The 21,211-nt window shown below is 53.6% G+C and overlaps 8 protein-coding genes across 8 annotated transcripts; 2 read left to right on the forward strand and 6 right to left on the reverse strand.

Moving 5' to 3' along the window:
- Nucleotides 1–25: 25 nt before the first annotated feature.
- On the reverse strand, nucleotides 26–1,595 carry ASPZODRAFT_126461 (hypothetical protein). Its single transcript, XM_022721500.1, has 4 exons — nucleotides 1,392–1,595; nucleotides 1,254–1,322; nucleotides 809–1,164; nucleotides 26–727 (listed from the first exon to the last, which is right to left on the reverse strand). Exons 1-4 carry the CDS (start codon nucleotides 1,564–1,566, stop codon nucleotides 410–412), a joined length of 918 nt encoding a protein of 305 aa, XP_022585084.1. The 5' UTR covers nucleotides 1,567–1,595; the 3' UTR covers nucleotides 26–409.
- Nucleotides 1,596–1,703: 108 nt separating this feature from the next.
- On the forward strand, nucleotides 1,704–3,089 carry ASPZODRAFT_86053 (hypothetical protein). Its single transcript, XM_022730269.1, has 2 exons — nucleotides 1,704–1,911; nucleotides 1,985–3,089. Exons 1-2 carry the CDS (start codon nucleotides 1,857–1,859, stop codon nucleotides 2,815–2,817), a joined length of 888 nt encoding a protein of 295 aa, XP_022585085.1. The 5' UTR covers nucleotides 1,704–1,856; the 3' UTR covers nucleotides 2,818–3,089.
- Nucleotides 3,090–3,625: 536 nt separating this feature from the next.
- On the forward strand, nucleotides 3,626–10,415 carry ASPZODRAFT_11442 (hypothetical protein; the record flags this gene model as incomplete). Its single annotated transcript, XM_022721084.1, has 8 exons — nucleotides 3,626–3,770; nucleotides 3,818–4,078; nucleotides 4,151–4,295; nucleotides 4,359–5,099; nucleotides 5,158–8,567; nucleotides 8,628–8,728; nucleotides 8,783–10,035; nucleotides 10,112–10,415. The coding sequence occupies 8 exons, from the start codon at nucleotides 3,626–3,628 to the stop codon at nucleotides 10,413–10,415; spliced, it is 6,360 nt and encodes a 2,119-aa protein (XP_022585086.1).
- Nucleotides 10,416–11,080: 665 nt separating this feature from the next.
- ASPZODRAFT_57254 (hypothetical protein) lies at nucleotides 11,081–12,034 on the reverse strand (the record flags this gene model as incomplete). Its single annotated transcript, XM_022728674.1, has 3 exons — nucleotides 11,081–11,455; nucleotides 11,513–11,803; nucleotides 11,912–12,034. 3 exons carry the CDS (start codon nucleotides 12,032–12,034, stop codon nucleotides 11,081–11,083), a joined length of 789 nt encoding a protein of 262 aa, XP_022585087.1.
- Nucleotides 12,035–12,297: 263 nt separating this feature from the next.
- ASPZODRAFT_148069 (hypothetical protein) lies at nucleotides 12,298–12,633 on the reverse strand (the record flags this gene model as incomplete). Its single annotated transcript, XM_022725323.1, has 1 exon — nucleotides 12,298–12,633. One exon carries the CDS (start codon nucleotides 12,631–12,633, stop codon nucleotides 12,298–12,300), a length of 336 nt encoding a protein of 111 aa, XP_022585088.1.
- A 73-nt stretch (nucleotides 12,634–12,706) lies between these two features.
- ASPZODRAFT_126467 (hypothetical protein) lies at nucleotides 12,707–14,192 on the reverse strand. Its single transcript, XM_022721501.1, has 2 exons — nucleotides 12,921–14,192; nucleotides 12,707–12,851 (listed from the first exon to the last, which is right to left on the reverse strand). Exon 1 carries the CDS (start codon nucleotides 14,083–14,085, stop codon nucleotides 13,018–13,020), a length of 1,068 nt encoding a protein of 355 aa, XP_022585089.1. The 5' UTR covers nucleotides 14,086–14,192; the 3' UTR covers nucleotides 12,707–12,851; nucleotides 12,921–13,017.
- A 296-nt stretch (nucleotides 14,193–14,488) lies between these two features.
- On the reverse strand, nucleotides 14,489–19,971 carry ASPZODRAFT_148071 (hypothetical protein; the record flags this gene model as incomplete). Its single annotated transcript, XM_022725324.1, has 5 exons — nucleotides 14,489–15,902; nucleotides 16,392–18,047; nucleotides 18,130–19,736; nucleotides 19,806–19,874; nucleotides 19,939–19,971. 5 exons carry the CDS (start codon nucleotides 19,969–19,971, stop codon nucleotides 14,489–14,491), a joined length of 4,779 nt encoding a protein of 1,592 aa, XP_022585090.1.
- A 178-nt stretch (nucleotides 19,972–20,149) lies between these two features.
- On the reverse strand, nucleotides 20,150–21,201 carry ASPZODRAFT_126470 (hypothetical protein). The gene is made up of 2 exons (XM_022721502.1): nucleotides 20,832–21,201; nucleotides 20,150–20,775 (listed from the first exon to the last, which is right to left on the reverse strand). Exons 1-2 carry the CDS (start codon nucleotides 21,194–21,196, stop codon nucleotides 20,535–20,537), a joined length of 606 nt encoding a protein of 201 aa, XP_022585091.1. The 5' UTR covers nucleotides 21,197–21,201; the 3' UTR covers nucleotides 20,150–20,534.
- Nucleotides 21,202–21,211: the final 10 nt, after the last annotated feature.

Raw genomic sequence — 21,211 nt, forward strand, 5'->3', positions numbered from 1 at the left:
AATTTCGCGATACCCAAACCCCCCCCCCCCCCCCCCGGAAGCAGTGGAGCCCCGCCTGTCGTTATCGATTATCAAAGGTTTGGAGATGCGATTCAAGGAGCACTTTCATTGACAATTAGACTGGCATAGCATTGAATTCTTTCGTATTTCAAGGCAGCACTCGATATTTTGGGTTGCTACGTTGTTCTTCCACTTTTTAAGACCGAGAAGAGTTGAGAGGGAAGAGAGAATTAATCAAGTTCTGGCGCTCCTGAAGTAACTATTTATACATGTATCCATAGTTCACACAACCTTTTGAGAGCGACGTGATCACATCGATGAAGAGAAATTTCGCCGGTTGGAAAACCCATTACAACAACAAAGCTCAAGTACCTTCGGCTGAACAGAGACAGGCAGAGATCCGATTGATTTAGTCGTCAGAATGCGCGTTGACGTTCAAGCCCAGGCCCTGGGTATCCAGGTACAACTTGTTCCTGCCGCCAGACTCCTGGAGAATAGTGGCAATCTGTCTGGCGTTCTCGATCTTTCGCAGCTCAACGTAACTCTTGCTCTTTTTGATCGCCTCGCCAATCAGTTCGGCGGAGCGGGCCTCACCCTGGGCGCGGACAATCGTGGCCTGCTTCTCTTGGCGAGCCTTGTCAACGAGGAAAGCAGCTTGCTGAGCCTCCTGCTGGGCGACCTGCTTGGCTTCGACAGCGGCAGTGAATTCGGGGGAGAAGGTCAGGTGCTAGAAGATAAACGAAAATGATTAGTGATGATGTCATGCCAGGAGATTCGGATCAAAGAAGAAGAGAAAAAAAACTCATACCGTCAGAGACACATCATCGAGAGTGATATTGAAACGAGCGGCACGGCGCGCCAAGTTATCCCGGACCAGCCTGGCGACGTTCTCACGCTGCGTGATGAGCTGACTGGCGTTGAACTGTGCGACGACGCTCTTCAGGACCTCGTTCACGATCGATGGAAGAACACGCTCATCGAAGTCCGAGCCGAGAGTGCGGTAGATCTGGGGGAGAGCATCGACTCGAGGTCTCGAAAGCACACGGCAAGTGATGTTGACCATCTGAAGGTCCTTGGTGCCGGTAAGCGAAGGAATGTTCCGGGGCTTCGCGCGGACATCGTAAATGATAGGAGTCTCCAGCCAGGGGAGCATAAAATGCGTTCCTAACAAAGAAGAATTAGAAATAAGTCAAAATCCGGTAGAACAAGGCGCCATTTGGCCTTCTTGCGTCAGCCTTGTAACTCCAACCTACCTTCGCTGTAGATCTCCTTCTTCACACCACTTAATCTGGAATACTTGATCGCGCGGTGACCACCGTCAACTGCAAGAATCGTCATTAGCCGGGAGCTGCATCCAGACAGATGGATCTCATTAGAAATCATCCTCTTACCGTTGAAAAGCGATTCGGAAATCGCCCATCCTCCCAGACCGAGCAGCAGGAAAGCTCCTCCCACGCCCAGACTGCCCCGGCCACCGGGGGGAAAACCCCCAAAACCGCCTCGAGCGCCCCGGTTTCTCAGGATGACCTGCAGTCTCTCCCAGTGATCTCCCTGGTTTCGCGACATGGTGCTGTGGTGCGTATCAGTTGTGTTGCGTCAGCGAAAGGGCTGGAATTGCTCGGAGGAGGTCAAAACTGTCTCCGGGCCGCCCTAGTGCCGAATCGGGACAGAAACACCGCCGCAACGGAAGAGCTTCACCTCATGGGCACGAGAGCAACAAAGTCGTCTGTTCTTGCTTCAATTATAACAGCTGAATACTAGAGGTACTCGGCACTTTTCTTGTGACCGGAGCTTGCTTTTTACTCTCGCGCGACAGCTGTTTCGTTTGATTCTGGCAGGCTACTGTTCCTGGCAAGATGGCGCCTTCAGATCGGCAGGGAAAGAGCGTTTTCCTGGGGAATATTCCGTACAGTATGGCTGAAAGACTTTTTCTTTTCTTCTTCTTTACTCTTTCTGAGCTGGGCTACAGGCTAACACCATCGAGACCTTACTGAGGAGCAGGTCAAGGACATTCTCAGTTCTGCCGGTACGGTCACGAAATTCCGCCTGATGATCAACCCCGAGACAGGAAAACCGAAAGGATATGGGTTTGCCGATTTTGCCGATGCAGACGCTGCTGCCTCCGCCGTGCGCAATCTGAACGACTACGAGATCATGGGGCGGAAAATCCGCGTGGATTGGCCTCACAACAACGAGAAGGACTCGGTGCCGCTGGACTACTCGCAGCAACCGCAGGTGGCCATGACCGGCCAGGATAGTGGGATACCAACCCAGCAGTCGAGCTCTTCTCTGCCCCCCCTGCCGCCTGGGGTTGAACTGCCACCACACCTCGACTGTCCGAACGCCATCTCGCAGACGCTCTCGAGCCTGCCCCCGAACCAGCTGCTGGATGTGCTGGCGCAGATGAAACAGTTGGCCGTGGCAGACCCTGCGCGGGCGACGGAGCTGCTGCGCCAGGCCCCGCAGCTCGCATATGCCATCTTCCAGGCCCTGCTCCTCATGAATCTCGTCGACTATAGCACTCTTGGATCGGTGGTGGAGCAAGCGTCGCAGCCAGCGCCCCCCCCGGCGGCCCAGGCATACCAGCCGTACCAAGGAGGAGCACCCGCTCAAATATCGACCCCGCCGGTGGCGAGCACGCCATTTGCGCCCCCTCCTGCCGTCCAAGCGCCGCCGCCTCAGCAAGTACCTGGCCAAGAGGAACTGCTGCAGCAGGTCCTCAGCATGCCTCAAGCAGCCATCGATGCCCTGCCTCCAGTAGAACGCGGCCAGATCATGCTTCTCAGACAGCAGCTTATGCAGGGAGGCATGAGGTAGTAAAAGTTGCAGGGAAAAAAAGGCCGCTTTTTGATAATTTCATTCCCATGGGTTTGTGGTGGTGCAGATGTTTCAATCTCAGGGTGGTATGGCGCACGAGGAACTTTACATAGCTACTACTTATTGTGTTTCGAGGGCCGCTCATTTCATGTACTTACGGAGCAGTCTTCATGCAGTTTAATGAACTTGACTTGATACTTTTGGTCCTTATTGCAACAGAAGACGATCACCAATATAGTTATATGAACACGCAATGTTATACTGGACTCGGCTCCCAATTCTTCTATCTGAAGTGACTCCCATACATACTGTTAGCTGAAACCGTCAAATAGTCATTTAGCACTGTAGCAGGTCAACTCTTCGTCCTCGGTGCGAGATAGCACCAGCCAAACTGCTCGCTGGTGAAAGAGCAGTCGAGTATAGAGAATATATAATGTACTTTTTCCCCTTTTTCTAGAGCATTCAACTCAATGAAAAGACTCATGATCTAAGGGCTTTATTATGAAAGAAATTTCTGTGTAGTGAGAGCAGTGAGATGGTGATGCCTCCTATCAAAACATCTTAGTTCTGTCGATGTCCTAGGACAGCACACCCATTTAGGAACCAAAACAAATTCTTTTCATCTTAGAAAAGAAAATTTTTATTTTATTTCTGGTGGAAGATAATTTTCACCTCCTCCTTCTTTCCTCTCTCTTATTCCACGTGACTGTACTGTACCCTATCTTCATGACTCCTCTCTCTTGACATTGGCAATAGCTCTAACCCCATAAACACGTGTTTTACACGTCTCCCATTGTCTCAAGACAAAATGCCGTCTCGAAAGAGGAAGAACCAGCCCTCGGCGTCGCCTCTACCAGCAGCAAAACGTCGTGGTACAGGACGCCTATCCCCTCAGTCCGATGAGAAAGCCGACGAGGGCACGTCAAGTGCTTCTCCCATTCCCACCTTTCAAGGTAAGCTCGGAAGAAAGCTTTACTTCTTCTCGTTCTCACTCGTCTAGTTACCCCATGGACAGATCGAAACATCCCAGAGATTGTTCGGTCGTTTCCCCCTTCCACAAAGAGACAGGCAAAGACTCAACTGGCGTACCACTTGCCACCCATACATAAGCTGGAAGACATCTTCAAGAGTATCACCCGCCAGGCAGTGGATCTGGGGTTCGGAAAAGTCTTGCATCATCTGGAGTCAAGACGTCTGCGTGTTGTGACTGTGTGCTCTGGCACAGAAAGTCCATTACTTGCTCTAGAGATGGTCCGAGATCGTAAGTGTCCGATGATCAGGTTGAAAAGAGCGTTGAAGATCTGTACTCACCTATCTCCAACTCGGAAAATAGATCTCAAGGCTTCTTTTGGACTCTCTTTTGAGTTTCACCATCTCTTCAGCGCCGAAATCGAACCATTCAAACAAGCGTACATCGAAAGAAATTTCCATCCCAAGTATATCTTTCGCGATGTGACGGATCTGAATAACAGAGTAGCGTAAGCTCATCCTTGATTTATCCTCGAGACTTGGCGGCGATAGAGATACTCATTTGTCTGCAGGTATACCGCATATGGCTCTCTTGCGAAGATCCCTAAGCAGCCTGATATCTTGATCGCTGGATTTTCTTGCGTTGACTTTTCCAATCTGAATAATAAGAGGAAGAAAGAGCTTGATGAGAGCGGGCAGTCCGGAAACACCTTTCTGGGGGTGTACCGCTATGTGCAGACCTACCGGCCTCCACTGGTCGTCTTGGAGAACGTCAAAGGCGCACCGTGGGCAAGTATCGCCGAGCACTTTGGCCGAATCGACTATCTGGCTATCCACGCGGACGTTGACACGAAGGCCTTCTACCTGCCCCAGACCCGCGAGAGAGGATACATGTTCTGTGTGGACACAAAGCGCCTGAAGGAACATGGAATCCCAGAGTCCGAGATGACAGGATGGTCCAAGATCCTCGAGTCTTTCAAAAGGCCCGCCAGCTCGCCCGTGGGCATGTTCATTCTCGATAACGATGACCAGAGACTTGAGCAGATCGAAAACGAAATGGCCGGCCGCGCTCTGTTCTCCACCCGGAAGGCTGCAAATTGGACCAAATACCAACTTCGTCATCAGAGTTATCGTGCGCAGGAGGCGCTTGGCTACAGACGTCCCATGAGCCGGTGGCAGGACAATGGCACCTGTCTGTTGCCCGACTTTGCTTGGAAATCATGGGCCCAGACCATGCCGGAACGCGTGTGGGATACCTTGGATGTGAACTTTTTACGCAAGCTCCAATCCGGATATGATATGAACTTCAAAGAGTAAGTTTTCCGTTATGGGCCTTGTAGAGAACATTGACTGACAGAATATTTCCAACAGACGTCACATTGAACTGTCACAGGGCCTGGATCGGGAAATGGACACCCGGGCCTCTGGTATTGTAGGTTGTATTACCCCTACGGGAATCCCCTACATAACCACAAGAGGGGGACCGCTCTGCGGACTTGAAGCGCTCTCCCTGCAGGGCCTTCCGCTCGACAGATTGCTTCTTTCAAAGGAAAGCCAGCGCGAACTACAAGATCTAGCTGGGAACGCGATGAGCTCGACTGTTGTCGGGTCCGCAACGCTGGCAGCTCTCATCATTGGACATAGGATCTTGGAAAAAGGAAAGCCGCAGTTGGGAATGAAGAATAGTCGCGCCTCGAAGCAGTTGGCGCTTCTGCAGAACCATTTCGAGATGACTGATTTCCCCCTGCAACCTGACAAGGTGGACCACTTTGGCCTCGAGACACTCCAAGCAGAGGCCGCCAAAAGCGCAAGGCGCTGCACCTGCGAGCGCCAGTCGACCATTCGCCATGGAGCCATCGTCCAGTGCAGACTATGTGGCCACACTGCCTGCGTGAGCTGCTGCGGTAACCCAACCCACTCGTTTGAACGTCTGCCCTTATTACCGCGGAGTGAGCCGTTGACTTTTGTCAAGAGCTTGAAAGAGATGCTGCCTATGCGTCTCGTGCTGTTGGATATCTTTCCCAGTGATTTTGCGCTGTTTCAGAGGTATACAACTTCTCACATCAGTTCTGGCAGTTGGACCAAATTCTTGGAGGCCATTTCTAGAGCAGTCGGTGACGAGCTCCGGTTTTCACACGTCAAAAGAAGCGAGTCTTGGATAGCAGTATACAAAGGAAGGTTCTCTGTTCTCCAGTTTGTGATCAGCACCGAACGAGCAGAATGGCTCTTTTTCGCAACGCCTTCCGAATCCGAACCCGCCGCCTCTCTGATGCGTGAGATATTGTCCAAACCTATCGCAAGAATGTCGCCCACAGGCTCATTACTCCACGGTCACTGGGAAATATGTGGTCCGATCAGCTTCAAAACAGGCGTGGCGATAACCGGGTGTGGGACTCAAGTGGCCTCGGTCGAATCCAAATGTGGTCTTCAGAAAGAACACCATGCAGAATCCAAGGTTTGGAGTCATCTGAGTATTGAAGGTGTCGACCAGCAGCTGGACGAGCTTGAGGTCGATATCCGAGGCACGTATGAGCTGCTCCCGGACTGTGGTACAGCCCAGTCCTGTTTGCATAAGAGAGTGGCGGCCATTGAAGAAACAAAGACAGCAGCAGCAGCAGCAGCAGCAGCAACATCCTCATCGCCATCACCTGATATTTATTTCTTTTTGGACCCAACCAAGCTTGGTGAACCTGGAAATGATTCCTTTGTGTTTTCCCTTGACCACGAACGCATTTCTGGATACGAATCTAGACCAGTCATTGCCGAACTGTCTCACGAATGGCGCTCTTCAAGCTTGACGGATGGTCAGACACGAAAGATCAATGTGTATTATCGCAAATGGGTCAAGTGTCCGCAGGCTGTCCTGAAACCAGACGACCTCTGCTCTCAACTACGTTGCTGTAGTCTCAAACCACAAAAACCAATCATCGTCGGCGATATGCCTTGCCGTGACTCTAACATCACACTCCTCTCATTTTCTGCTCCTGCTGCGATGTTTCAGCACTTATGGGAAGAAGGGAATTGGCAAGTCACTAATCTTTTGGACTCTTTGACCTTGCTGCGCGATCTTTCTTGGTTGGTACAGAAGGCGGCAGCATTGCCTGGATTCCAAGATTGGCAACAAGTCACTCTCTCGACTGAGATTGGAAGTTCTGATACCTGCACGATATGTGTACCTCAAACGCCCCGAATCTGGTGGGTGAGAGACAAGAAGAACCGTCTGAAGGCACATGAAGATCCTCGTGATGCGGCCGTTTATGAGCGACAGATGAAATCAAGACCTCCTGCCTTCTTGGTATTCCGTCGTGTTGGAGAAGATGGAATTGGAATGTTGAACATGACACTCAATGTGCAGACACTGCTGCATCAGGCTTACGGCCATCTGGTCAAACCGACTGACCATAGCAGCGCTTGTTTTTTCTGGCGGCTCGTTACCAATGCTCCAGACCTGAGAAATTTCGTTTTCCCTCCATTGGAACTTTCCAACAATCAGAAGAATGGCACATCGAACCAGCCTCAAGGCTTCAAGAAACATCGGTTGCGCCCAGAACAGCTGCGTTCATTGGAGTGGATGATCAAGCAAGAAATAGAGGACATCGCGCCGTTTCAAGAGGAAGAGACAGAAGAAGCGCTTTTCCCTCTCATGCTGTGGCGTGCTGAAGCAAAAGTCATTACACAGAAAATTGTTCGCGGAGGCGTACTTGCCGACGACGTTGGATACGGAAAGACGGCTTTGATCCTAGCATTGATTGACTCCCAAGACAAGAAGAATGGGATAATATCTTCACAGCGGCCAATGGACGACGGCCTTATTCCGACAAAAGCCACTCTAATTGTGGTTCCTCCGACGATTATCGAGCAATGGAACTCGGAAATCATAAAGTTCTTGGGTACCAAATACAAGGTTCTGGTTCTGAAAACCGTGCACAAGGTTGGCCAGACTCGAATTCATGATATCCTTGAGGCAGATATTATCTTGGCCAGCTGGCAGTTGTTCACCAGCAGTACCTATTATGAGAAGATGGAGCTGTTCACCGGAGTGCCGAATGCCCCGAGGAAGGAAGGCCGCAACTTCGACCATTGGTTTAATGATTCTCTCAGATCCCTGAGAACCCGAGTCAGGACACTGGTCAGCGGCGGCCCCGATACCCTGATCCAGTCCATCAACCTGAAAGCCCAACCGGCTGAAGAGGGTCAAACATATGATGACCAGTATCGGAAGGACAGGGAAGAGGAAGCATCAGCTGAAGCGATGGACATTGATGAAAATTCAGACTCTGACTCTAGCGACGAAGATGACGACCAGAGGATCAGGGCCAGTGTCGATCGGTATCTCTTGATTCGTCGAGCTGGGACAGCCTCGCGAGTAAAAGATAATGCTGGCCCCAGGGGTGGCATCGGGTTCACCAATGAGAAGAAATCTGAAGACTATAACGAAACACAGTCTGAGAAGAGATTGATCGAGCTGTTTTCTAGCCAGTTCGGTATCGAGGATGGGAGCGGCCTCCCTTGGAGTGCCGTCAAGACGCCGCTCTTCCATATGTTCTCCTACAGCCGTGTGGTTCTCGATGAATTCACCTATGTCGATTCACAGCAGCTCCTCCCAATCTGGTCACTCGAGGCACGGTGTAGATGGGTTCTATCTGGCACGCCACCATTGAACAACTTTGCTGATGTGAAGACCATCGCGCCCTTCCTGGGTGTTCATTTGGGAATCGATAACGACGAAGCTGGTTGTGCGCAGAACAGCCGGACCAGAAGCCTTCATAACGACCGTTCTGGTAAGTAACACTTTGGTTTGTATCTTGATCTTCTGTTCAGCAGGCTCATTGTTTCGATAGATGCGGAGCGATTCCAGTCCTTCCACATCCCTCGAAGCGAGGCATGGCACCGCCATCGACATGAAGTCGCGCAAACCTTCCTCAACCGCTTTGCTCGCAAGGTATGTATGGTTCTTAGTCCAGTGCTTGTAGCAGATAGACTAAAAGGGCCATAGAATGTGGCCGATATTGACGAAATTCCTTGCATCGAGCACTTCGCCCTAGTGCCAACCTCATCGGCGGAGAAGGCCGTCTACCTCGACTTGTATCAGGCGTTAATGGCAAGAAACCTTCAGATCCGACGGGGACACATTGGAATCTTCAGCAACAGCCAATCCAAGCGGCTGGACAGAATCATCTGCAACAGCGAAAGTGCAGAGGAAGTACTGTTGAAACGTTGCTCGTCCTTTGCGTACCAAGAAGGCAAGGATGCCGGTAAACTGGAAGGGTGCAGCTGCGAGTCTATCATCTTTGCACGGACGGCACACCTTGAAGAAATCAAGGAAGACCTGAAAGAAAAGCTCAAGGCTGCAGCATGGCTGTACCGGGAATGCGGGCAGACACACGCACATTTCGATAAATTGTGGCGGAGCGTAAGCAAAAATGACTTTGAAGACGAAGAGGCCACAGCAGAGATCTCCCCACTGTTTGATGACGCGGTTGAGAACACACTCGCAGATGACTGGATGATGTTTCTCCGGGAGCTGGATGAGGAAGGGGAGAAAGTGATGAAGGCCAAGCCGACGAAAAAGGCGACAAGGGGAGGTGAAGACGACAAAGAGGAAGAGGAACCTCAGGTGAGTCTGCCAGTGAGGCCCAAGGACGCGGACGGGCTTTCTCGCATGCTTCGCGAAATGACCACGAACCTTCGCACCCTCGTCGTCGAATGGATCCAGGGAACCCGAACGCTACGCCTCCTCTCCGGAATCCTCAGCCTTCAGACCAGTGTGGTCCTTCCTTACTGCGCCAGCTGCGGAGCACAGCCAATGTCTTTCGAAGAATTGAACATTCTCGGCTCCTGTGGCCACATCCTGTGTGCAGTCTGCACAGAACAGACGACTCAAAACGAAGAGTGTCAGTATCCCGGCTGCCGCGGCTCGGGACGGTACTTCAACGTCTTCAGGGCATCGACGCTGGGCCGGCAAGATACGGATCGAACCCACGTTTATGGCGGCAGCAAGCTGGACGCGCTGGTCGAGCTTCTCCGCGATATGCAGCGGATTCCATCCGACGAACGAGCCATTGTTTTCGTCCAGTTTCCGGCAATCCTGAGTATGGTTTCGACGGCCCTCGAGCTGGCGGGGATCAAGTACACGGCGATCTCGTCGACAGGGTCTAAGAGTAAAGATCCAGCGAAACAGCTGAAAGAATTTCAGACGACAAGCAAAGTGTTGGTTTTGAACGTGGGGACCGAGTCGTCTGCGGGCCTGTAAGTATATCATGCCCTGGAAGGAATGGAATTCTGGAAAGACACAGGAATAAAGAACAGACTGACATCGTGCTAGAAATCTCCAGATCGCCAACCATGTAATCTTCTTTTCCCCCTTGCTCGTCAAAACAGCGTACGACTACGAGTCCGTGATGACCCAGGCCATCGGCCGCGTCCGTCGCTATGGCCAGACTCGTACAGTCCACGTCTGGCACCTGCTGGCGAGCATGACGATCGACGTGAACATCTTGCAGGACCGGCGGGGAAAGCTCCTGGTCAAGCTCGACGGCCAGGTGTGCTTGGTGGATGAAGAGGAGGCGCGAGAACGCAGCTGCGAGACCTTTGCAAGTCCAGAGCTCGTTCTGGATAACTCCCTCTGATGAGAGCATGAAAAGGAGAATGACAAAAGGGAAGCATTAGGGAAAAAAAAGGGAGGGGGAGCAAAAGCAAAAGATGATAAGAGGTCTTTCTGTTAGACTTTTAATATTTTCAACTTTTTTTGTTCTTTTCTGTTTGTATGTGATGAGAGTGAGAGAGGGAAGAGAGGAGAGGAGAGAAAAAGAAAGCAGCTGCTGTTAACAGCCATGCGTCATATTCTGCCACCGCTTCTCATGTTTTGATCTTTGGCATGATTTGATTTTTCTATCTTTCACCTATTGCTTGCTCTTTGACTGTATGGATCAATAGACTTGTACCAGATTGCCTTTCTCCAGGCGGCCTTGAGGTATCTTGGTCAAGTACATGATTGTATGTCTTGTAGGTGGCTGGAAACAGACATGAGATGGTAGGTAAAAAAGGGCAGTGAGCTAATAAATCAATTGGTGTGGGCTTAAGCCCATTTGTTTCCTGGCAAAAGAAACCACTGAGGAACGATGTACTGTACATAATACCTGGCATTGATGGCCTGAGACCGGGTGTTGTCCGACCACCATTCAAGATCGAATCTAACCTCAGACCGCTTTCTCCGTCTTTGTCCTTTGAAAAAAAAAATTTGAAAAAAAATACTTCATTATTATCCTCCCCTGAGGGCATGTCTTGTCGACTTTTATGCGTCCAAGGCACCATCCTTGCGCATCATGGTCTCGGGATCCCAGACGGGGTTTTGCAGGTTTGTCAGGCCGGCACTGTTCTCGCAGCTCTCTCTGCCACTCAGGGGACCCGGAGCGGGTACCTTGGCGCCGGTGGCCAGGGCGGCGTCCTTGAGGGCCGTGAGCAGCGACTTGGTGGATTCAGGGGTCAGGTCCTCGTAGTAGTCGTCGTTGATCTGGACCATGGGGGCGTTGACACAGGCACCCAGACACTCGACCTCGATAAAGGTGAACAGGCCATCCTCGGTGGAGTGACCGGGGGTGATGCCCAGGTGTTCCGTGATGGCTTTGACGATCTTGTCGCTACCGCAGCCTCCAAGCTGGCAGGGTGTCTAAAAATGATAGTGATAAGCCTGTCGTTCATAGCCTCAAATACACAGATGACTTACCGTCGTGCAAACCTGAACAAAGTACTTGCCCACAGGCTCACGGTTGTACATGGTGTAGAAAGTGGCGACCTCGTAAACACGCATGGGCGGCATCTCGAGAATGCGCGCGACCTCGTTCATGACGCTGATGCTGGTGAAGCCGTGTTGACGCTGGCCCAGGTCCAACAGGGGCATGACGGCGCCCTTCTTGTACTGGGGTGGGTAACGCTTGAGGATCTCATCGATGAGCTTGAGGCTCTCCTCGTTGAACTTGAAGGGGATGGACGGGTTGTTCACAGGCGAGTTGCGGTGCTAGAAAGGAGAAACACACTCGTCAACATCAATACCAATTGAGCCAGCCCTTGCCTGCTTACTCTCCAGGGCTTTCGACCAGCAAAACGTGGGCAGTGCCCAACTTACCACCATGAGCGAGTCGCTGCGACGTTGGGGACCAGCCGAGAACTGTCTGCATTGGCGCCGGGCAAGCTGGTGAATGAACTGGCGGCCGACCCGCGGGACTGAAGGGATCAACTTGGAAGCCATTGCGCCGGGAGATCTGGGGCAGCGTCGTTGAGTAAAGGCGCAGGTTGATGCTCGACGTTGGACTTGGCCGAGTCGACGGGAGTTTTGCGGATGAGCGGCAGCCAATCAGAGCGGCACAATTATCAAGACAATTGATTACGTGTAATTACATATTCCCTTATGGTGATTGCTCAATACGCTGTATTACGAATACAACAGACAGTAAGTTCCGCTCTTTCTTTCACTCAATAGAGAATCAATTGTTCTCTTCACCTGCTTATTTCCTACACATCCTCCAGTCTATACACTTCATACGCCACCTCTTCGTACGGGTGAGCCTCCTTCAGTGCCTCAACAGCAGCGAGCATCACCCCCCTCCCTACACAAAGCACCTCGACCTTCATCTCCTCGACGTGTTCCAGCACTCCCACCGCTCCGATGGCCGGGTTCGCCTCTCCTGTTGGCAAGAACTGACCCCTCCCGGGGGTCTGGAAACATGTCTTGCTGTATTTGCCGCCAGGGAAGGTTCCTGCGCCCGTCGCGAAGATTGCTTCTTTGCATTTCTCTAGGTCTGGGTGCGGGACGAAGAAGATCAGCTTGTACCGGTCTGACAGGGACATGGCGGGGGTAGTCAACGTTCGAATCGTTGTTGATGGGTTTGGGGTTTGGATATACTGGCGATATGCCCTGGCGATAGGTCTTGAATAGGTGAGTCTTCCTGCGTAGGTGCGGAGTAAGCTGGAGGCATTCATCGTTGGAGAGAGCAAGTACGTCAAACAGTGATAGTGATATCTTCAGCCTTGGCATGATTATTAGTCATAAAGGGATTTGTACAGTCCTGCAGGGATTAAAATAAGTATTGGGTATTGACTCTATGACTTTAAACGCTGAGACACGGCGAATATACCAAACACAACACTGGGTATCTCCAAATCTATCCATCTATCATCGTAACCACACAATATATATAACACGACATCGTAGACAATCGACAGGGATCAAGACTAATTGGCGAGAGTACCGTGCTGGCGAATATGCTCGTCGATCCGCTGAAGGAGCTCCGTCTTGCGCGCCTCCTCGATCCAACTGCCCCGGACGCTGTTCTCGGCGATGAGCCTCCACTCGGCGACCGACAGGTTGAAAGCCTCCTGCACAGCGCAGTAGTTGTCGAGAATATAGCCGCCAAAGTACGCCGGGTCATCCGAGTTGAGTGAGAAGGGCACGCCGGCGTCGAGAAACGTGCGGATGGGCAGCTCCGACACGGCGGTGACGCAGCGCAGCTGGACATTCGAGATCGGACACACGGTGAGCATGACGCCCTCGCGCGCAACGCGGGCCATCAGCTCGACATCCTCCGCCAGCCGGATCCCGTGGTCGATGCGCTGCGCCCCCATCTCCAGCGCGGTATGGATGTAGCTCGGGTCCCCCTCCTCGCCTGCGTGCGCGGTGATCTGGATACCACGCTCCTTGGCCGCGCCAAACAGCGGCCGGAACAGATCCTTCGGCGGGCCAACCTCCGTCGACGACGATCCCAGCCCGTGAACCACTCGATCCTCAAAGTGGCCGTGCGCCAGGGCGGCCTCGTACACCTCCGCAGCCGAGTCGAGCGGCAGATGTCGCACAAAACACAGGATCAGACGTGTTGTGAGGCCCAGCTCGGTCTCGGCGCGCCGGCAGCCCGCCACGAAACCCTCGACCACCGTTGCGTAGGGGATCCCCCGTCCGATATGCACCTGCGGGTCGAAGAAGACCTCGGCGTGGTGCACGCCGTCGGCGTGTGCCTTGACGAAATACGCCCACGCAAGCTCCGCAAAGTCGTCGGCCGTCAGCAGCACCGCCATCCCTTCAAAGTAGAAGCTCAGGAAGTCGTCCAGCGAGGTGAACCGCCGGTACCGCTCCAGCAACGTCGACGCAGACGCATATGCCGGGTTGACCCCCGGGTCGGGCAGCTGCACGCCGTTCTTCGCGGCCAGCTCGAAGATCAGCTCGGGGGTCAGACAGCCCTCGAGATGGACGTGGTGCTCGCATTTGGGCAGTCCGTGGAGGAAGTGGTGCAGGGGGTCTTTGCACATTTTGATTTCTTCAGCGCCTTGTATTTAGTGTATATCCTGGACAACACTGGGAGAGTAGAGTAAGTTCTCACTTGGAAATAATTATTTAGATGAGAGATTAAAGTTCTGTTCCTGACTTTATAGCAACTCTTCAACTGTTGGTAATGGAAATGACAATCCTGGACTTTTTATGGAACCGGTTCAACCAGACAAGCTTATCGTTCTTTGTGTGGATCTCGGCGGTCTCCGATGGGTTTTATATGAGAGAGAAAGAAGATTAAGATCAAGAAGGTTTAGTAAACTAGGAGGGTATATATTATTTAGAGTCAATTAATAGATGTTGTGGTATAATGGTGTTGGTAGTGTGTAGTGTGATGTGAGGACTAATAATATACCAAGATATATTTAATTATCTAGCGCGACTCTATAACGCCTTGATTGCTGTGCCAGCAGCCTTTCGCAGCCGATTGATCACCGCGGCAGCCAACTCGCCGTCCTGCGCAGACACGCCCTCGACGTAGATGACATCGACGTCCTCGGCGTCCATGCCGCGAAGAGCAGAGAACAGATTGCGCGCGATGGTGTCCATCTCCGTGCCCAACGGACAGTCGTATATCACTTTCGTGGTGTTGGTTGGGTGGCACAACTCGTGCACAGAGAGTGCGAAACGGACCATACCATCGACGGCCGCGGAAGTGACGGGCGTGAGAGGCTGCGGCCCATCAGATGTGTTCTGCAGTCCCAGTCCCTGCGGCCAATGGCTCGTCCGGATGATTCCAATCTTATGCTCTCCCACGGCGGTATCCTGTAGGTCTCGTCGAATACGGCGCGCGACGGCACTGGGTGCCGAGTCCGGCTCGAACAGCACGACCCGCGCCTTGGGCGAGTAGTGTCGGTATTTCATCCCGGGCGCGCGGGGGACCTCCTTGACGTCGAGCGAGCCATCGCGGTACCCGGCCTGAACATTCTCCCACCCGGGGCAGAGCCGGATCTCCTCGATGCCGATGCCACCAGGCCGCAGGACGGCGGGAGGGTCAGACAGCCCGTCGACGACGGTGCTCTCCACGCCGACACCACACGGCCCCCCATCGAGAATGAGCTCGATACGCCCCTTTAGATCGTGGAGGACGTGTTGCGCCGTCGTCGGCGACGGCTTCGTCGATGCATTGGCCGAGGGGGCCGCCAGCGGCCGGTCCGCCGCGTGGATCAGCAGCCGCGCGAGCGGCGACGCCGGCATCCGCACCCCAAACGTCGTCAGGCTGGACGTCACCTCCGGCGCCAGCATCGACCCCGTCGGGTTCGGCAGGAGGATCGTCAGCGGACCAGGCCAGAACCGCGCAATCAGAGGCTCGTAGATCGCAGGGATCGCGTTTCGGGAGAGCCTGGTTCGACACGAACCCGAGTCGCCATTATTACCCACCAGATCTCGCTGGTGTGGTGTTCCCGGGTTCAGCAACCGATCCAGCATATCCAGCGAGTCCACATGCACGATCAACGGGTTATCCGACGGCCGCTGCTTCGCCCGGTAGATCCCCTGCACGGCCGCGCTGCGTGTGGCATCCGCCCCGAGTCCATACACCGTCTCCGTCGGGAACGCAACGGGGATATCGCTCTCGCGGAGCAGCCGTGCTGCCGTTTCAAGGGCCTTCGCCTCGTCTGTCTCCTTCTTGCGTTCACTGGCCCACCACTCGGCCAGAGACTGTGTACCCGGGCCCTCGCTGAGCCGCTGCACGGAGAGAATACGCGTCGAGGGTGTAGGAGACGTCATGGTTGTGGCAGTTCGGACGACGCAGCGCTGGCGGCAGCCAGCAAGGCGTCGAGCAGTAGAAACCAGCAGTCTGTCGACCGGATTGCCCTGACTTGGTCGAGGGGTGGGTTGCTCAGCAGGACTGCGTCTACTACCAAGGCGGATGAGTCACGGCGAAAAGAAAAACGAGGTAGAATGCAGGATCTTCAGTCTGATGCTAGCAAACCTTTCACTAATCGCAGAACAGGAATATCAAGCCCGTGGCTCGCACCAAACAAGGCAATTCGTCGTCACGTCGTGGCTTCTTGAGGGGCACAAAAAGAAAATCTTCAGAAATTCGGATGACGTCGAGACCGGCTGACTAAGCAGGCATCAATAGCATACTATGAGGATGAAACCATTCATCAAGCTCTTGATCAATATAGGAAAACTGTTTATAAATGTGTACTTGGGCTTGTTCAAGCCTCAGTTGTTGACGTTGCACAACCTGTGTGGAAAGCATTGATATGGATGGTTTTTCAACACATCTAGTTAGTTATATATATACTATTGAAATCTAGATAAGACATCATTTCATCACTTCTTCTTCCCCTTGGCAGCCTTGGGATTGCCCTTCCCCTTGCCCTTGCTGTCGCCACCTGCCCCCCCGGCAATCATGATACGCACCTTGCCCACCGGGACGAGGTTGATACATTCGGCCTCCCGCCAGCCCTTGAGGAGCTCGCCTTCACGCGCGCGGAGGGCCTCGGCGGTTGCCCGGTCAAGACCTGCGTCCTCGGCATGCTCTTTCTTCACTTTCCCCGTGGTGGTCTCGGCGACCCAGCGGCCGATGATCTCTTTGACGGCCTTGCCCTTCTTGACGGCCCCCGGCTGAAGCTTGACCCGGTATTTGGACCGGCCCAGTGCAGCCCAGGGTGCGCACACGGGGATGGCGGCGAGGATCTCATCCTCGGGCCGGGGGGTTCCTATCAGAGCAGGCAGCCAAGCCAGATCGGCCGCTTCGGCTGCAGCTGTCTCTTCGTCGTAGTCGTCCGCCGCCGCGCCGTTCTCGAACAGAGCCTGGCGCTTCTTCTCCGCTTCCGCCGCCCGTTCGTGCTGTGCTCGGCGCCGTTGCTTCTGTGCCTCGCGCTCGCGTTCCTGGTTCGCTTTCGTGGCCACTGCTGCTGCTGCTTTCTCGGCCTTTGCGCTCTTGGCGCCGACCAGGCGGAGCGCTAACTCGCGCTCCTCGTCGTCCTGGTCGGCGTACTTAGTCGAGCCCTTCTTGGCTTTACCCTTCTTGCCGCGTGTGGGAAGAGCATTGTGTTTTGGTGTATCTGCCGGGGGAGGAGGGGCAGCTGGACTGGCTTTGGAGGGTAGTTCGGCAGTGGTCTTGGGAGGGGCCGCCTTTGCTGCTGCCGGGGTTTCAGGGACAGCAGACTCGATAGGCTTTCCCTTTCTCATAAGACGTCGTTCCCGCGCTGAGAGATGTCTTTTACCAGTGGGCTGAGATGATGTCACGCTGTCACCGGCTTCTGTTCCATCTCCCATTCCCTCGTCCTCAGCGACAGCCATCTCCGATTGAGGTTCATCATCGTCGGGTGTGTTGTCTTGTCCTGTTTCCTCCTCTTCTTCATCCTTTTCGTCATGCATATCATCCACTTGCGGCACAGGCGCTGTTTCTGCTTGCGCAGTGGAAGCTTCAGATACGCCTTGTAAAGGGTTCTTCTCGACACCAGCATCGTCGTCCGAGTCGGAACCGGCGCTATCTTCCTTCTCTTCAATTGCTTCAGTAGCATCCAGCTCCTCAGTTTCGGCTTCTTCCTCTGGCTTAGAGTCATCTGTAGCCAACTCTCCAAATCGTTGCGCACCGTGGTGATGCGAGGCACTTTCCTGGCTAATCTGGAACATGACAGCGAATCCAAGTACCAGCTGCGACGGGGCGAGGAAGTTCTTTGCACCCTTGATGGTGAATTCACCGACGGGCATGATACCGCCACCCATTGCCGCCGCCTTTGAGACCTGCTCAGCTTTCACCCACCAGGCGGCCATCAGGGCTTTGGAGTCCCAGGCTGTGGACGTCGAAACACAGAAGTTTCCGGCCTGCGAGAGCGTGCTCGGCGGAATCGGTGCGTCTGGGGTGCCCGGCCTATTCTTCACGATCATGGGCGTGGCCCCTTGAATATCTGCGTGAATGAAGACGTCTCCTTTCTTCAAGTATCGACGGTAGACAATCTCGATTTGCATTGCATCTCGACCACTATTGAATCAGCCTGAAATCCAGAAGAATCAAGAAAAGAAGAGAAGAAAAGGGAAGAAGAAGATGATGATTATGATCGTACCCCAGAACTAGGTAGCCTTCTGAAGAAATGAAGAAGAGGAACTTCTCGAACCAGAATGGTTTTCTTGCCGGTCGAAGCAGCTGCTTCTCTTGCTTGAGGGTGCGCTTCAGATCATCCGTGACCTTCTTCTCGTGGCTTTTGAGTGCCTTGGTCGACGACTGGATGGTTCGTTGCTCCTTGACAGCCGCGGTCTTCTTCTGCTCGTAGTACTGTGTCGCGTTGGCCCAGGGAGAGAGACCGAGGTCGATATCCACGTTGAGTAGCGAGGACTCCTTCTCTGCGCCCCGCTTCCGGTCATCAAACTCCTCATCTGACTCCGAGTCGCTACTGTAGGTCTCATCTTCCTCGTCTTGTTCATCGCTAGCTTCGCCGAGGACAAGGGTGACGGTGTTCTCGTACAGTTTCAGGGGCAACTTGATGATCTGGGCGACGGGGTTGCCTCGTCCCTGCTCCATTTCGACCAGGCGCGCAATCTCCACCCAGTCCATCCCCTGGGCAATGAGACTATTGACGGCATCCATCGCCTCCTGGATGCGGAAGACGTTGGCTTCGATGGCGCCCGCCTTGCGGATGTGCAATTCCTGGACCTCCTTCAGCGCGCCGATGCGCTTCTCGTGCTCCTGGCGCACCGAGGCAAGCTTCTTCTTCGCGTGCTGTTCCCGCTCTGTCAGGCGTGACTCGAGCTTCTGCGTCTCCAGAGAGGAAAAGTACTCGTCGACCGTCGCGTTGAAGCGTTCAAACTCAAGGATCGTCGTTCCCGGGCGGCCTTCAAACTGACGCGGCTTGAACGGGTGAAAATCCTCGTATAACAAACTGGGTTTCTTCGGCTGCTCCGCGGCGCCGTCAGTAGCAGTGGCCGTAGTAGTAGTCTCTTCGTCTTCCGGCGGACGTGCGTCTTCCTTGGCGACAATGTATCCAGGCAGAGCATCCCCCTGATCCAGACGGTGGACTACAGCCTCCGCCTCTTTGAGAACATCCAGGACCCGAGCTAGTAGATCCTGGTCTTGCAGGACCTGTTCTAGCGGTGTCGCCGGATCCATCTCCCGGACCGCAAAGGCATGGTCCAAGAGTAAAGGCGGGTATTCCGGAAACCCGTGCGACAAGGCCTTGCGCAGCACATCCGCGTTCTTCTTCTTGGACTTTTTGGGCGCGGCACCTTCCTGGGCGAACAAGACCCGGGCCTTCTCGAGCGTGTCGACGACCCGCGCGGTCGTGATCTCCGGCACGCCGCTGTAATTCTGCTTGTTGGCCACGTTGTACTTCAACCCGACCTTGACCTCTTCCTGCTCCCCATCCGCGGGCACATGCCGGAACAGAACCAGGATATTGTACTCGCGATCCGTGAGGATGATGTTGCCGCCTGCAAAGAACTCCAGGAACAGATGGTACGTGCCCTCGCTGAAGGAAAAATCGATGATCCGGTCGGTCCCAATCTGCGAAACGGAGGTGATGCGCCGAGTCTTCAGGCAGTCACGGAGCTTCGACACAAAGGGCGTCGGTCTCGCCGCCGTCGTGCGAGCGTAGTCGGTGACATGGCATCGGAAACCGGAGTCGATGATAAGCTGTCTGCGGTGATCGGGTTTGGCGAGTTTGAAAAGGAAGATTCTCTGGGGAAACCAAATCAGCACGCATCAAACATGCAATCCAACCCATTTATCTCAGTTGGAAATACCCACCGAAGAAAGATCGTAGATATTCGAAACTCGCAGATTCGACAGTGCGGCGTTGAGCTCACGCGAGATGACCTGGTGGGGGGTTATCAGCAGCCAACCCAGCGAAAAACAATAAAAAAAAAAGCAACCAACATACCTTGACGTCCAACGAAGAGAACCTCTGCTTCATTTTGACAGGTGGACCACGAGCGCGCGTCTGTTAGGCTGACAGGGTGCAGGGAAAGGAAAGACGTGCTGCAGTTCAGTGACGGAGGCTCAGAATTTGGCGCTGACGTGACGTATGCGGGGCAGACTTGGAGATGAGTAGATTCCAAACTACGAATAGAGCTACAGAATGGATTTTGGGCCTATAATCAGTATGAGACTGGTCAATTGGTTATTGACTTGGTGTCTTTGAGGCCAGAGTAGTTGAACGAGATTAGGAGAATACTCTCATGGGTGGTACTCTCTGGGGATTCTCTAGGGGTTCTCAAGGGTTCTCGGCAGAATTTCCTGTAGAATTTCCTGTAGAATTCTGTAGAATTTCCTGTAGAATTCTCGAGGGAAGGGTGTCTGAGAATCTCCTGTAAAGCATAGAAGTGGAAACCGACGTTATAACGAGATGTGTATACCAAATACGCCAGGGCCAGCCAGAGGCATCAGAGAACAGAAAGAAAGAAAACATAGGAAAGAGAAGAAAAGAACATTCGAAAAAAATGCACCATGTGGACTCCCCGAACATGCAACCGCAGTCTACATCTGCCGCAGACCCTCTGCCAGCCGCCGCTTGCCCAGTTCCCACACGTTGTAGAGCCCCTGTTCCGACAGGTCGATGTTCTTGATATTCGGGACATCCGCCGCGGGGGCCCTGCTGACCCGAGAGGCAACCAGGACCGGGTCCGTCTCGAGGATGATGCCGTCGTCGATGATCTCGTCAATGGCCAAGGAGACAAGGTCGTAGTTTTCGACAATGGTGCGTTTATCCGTTGCGCCCCTTCATTATTAGCAAGAAAGAAACCATTCACTTCTTAGTGTAATTGAGAAACTCACTTGAATAAAATCCCCAGAGCATCCCGCAGCGTCAGAACAACGTTATACAGTAGGACCTCATTCTCGTCGGCACCCCCAACCACGTAGAGCATGACGTCGCTCTCGAGCTTGAACACCACCACCCGGTTGTCGTACAGGATCACATCGCTGGTCTGTTTGTTCGTCTTCTCCAGCAGGCCCTTCTCGAACGCCTTCTGCTCCTTCACCGTCGGGTAAGGGTTGGCTCCGGGGTAGTCGGTCGAGTGCGCAGAGACGCCCGCCGGAGGATGCGGCGCCGAGTAGTACTTGGCGAAGATGCGCGAGCCGTCGTCGGCGGACGTGATCAGCACCGCATTGACGGAGAAGAGGGACAGATTGCCGAACATGTTGGGCAATGTGTT

Source organism: Penicilliopsis zonata, assembly GCF_001890105.1.
Source record: "Penicilliopsis zonata CBS 506.65 unplaced genomic scaffold ASPZOscaffold_1, whole genome shotgun sequence".
Lineage (NCBI taxonomy): Eukaryota > Fungi > Ascomycota > Eurotiomycetes > Eurotiales > Aspergillaceae > Penicilliopsis > Penicilliopsis zonata.

Excerpts from the sequence above, each read along its gene's own strand:
- ASPZODRAFT_126461 (XM_022721500.1), bottom strand. The coding sequence starts at position 1,566 with ATGTCGCGAAACCAGGGAGATCACTGGGAGAGACTGCAGGTCATCCTG. Across the intron at positions 1,165-1,253 it reads GAAGGAGATCTACAGCGAAG|GAACGCATTTTATGCTCCCC; the intron begins GTAGGTTGGAGT and ends CTTCTTTGTTAG. Across the intron at positions 728-808 it reads TCGATGATGTGTCTCTGACG|CACCTGACCTTCTCCCCCGA; the intron begins GTATGAGTTTTT and ends TTTATCTTCTAG.
- ASPZODRAFT_86053 (XM_022730269.1), top strand. The coding sequence starts at position 1,857 with ATGGCGCCTTCAGATCGGCAGGGAAAGAGCGTTTTCCTGGGGAATATT. Across the intron at positions 1,912-1,984 it reads CCTGGGGAATATTCCGTACA|ACCTTACTGAGGAGCAGGTC; the intron begins GTATGGCTGAAA and ends AACACCATCGAG.
- ASPZODRAFT_126467 (XM_022721501.1), bottom strand. The coding sequence starts at position 14,085 with ATGTGCAAAGACCCCCTGCACCACTTCCTCCACGGACTGCCCAAATGC.
- ASPZODRAFT_126470 (XM_022721502.1), bottom strand. The coding sequence starts at position 21,196 with ATGTTCGGCAATCTGTCCCTCTTCTCCGTCAATGCGGTGCTGATCACG. Across the intron at positions 20,776-20,831 it reads GCTCTGGGGATTTTATTCAA|GGGCGCAACGGATAAACGCA; the intron begins GTGAGTTTCTCA and ends CTAATAATGAAG.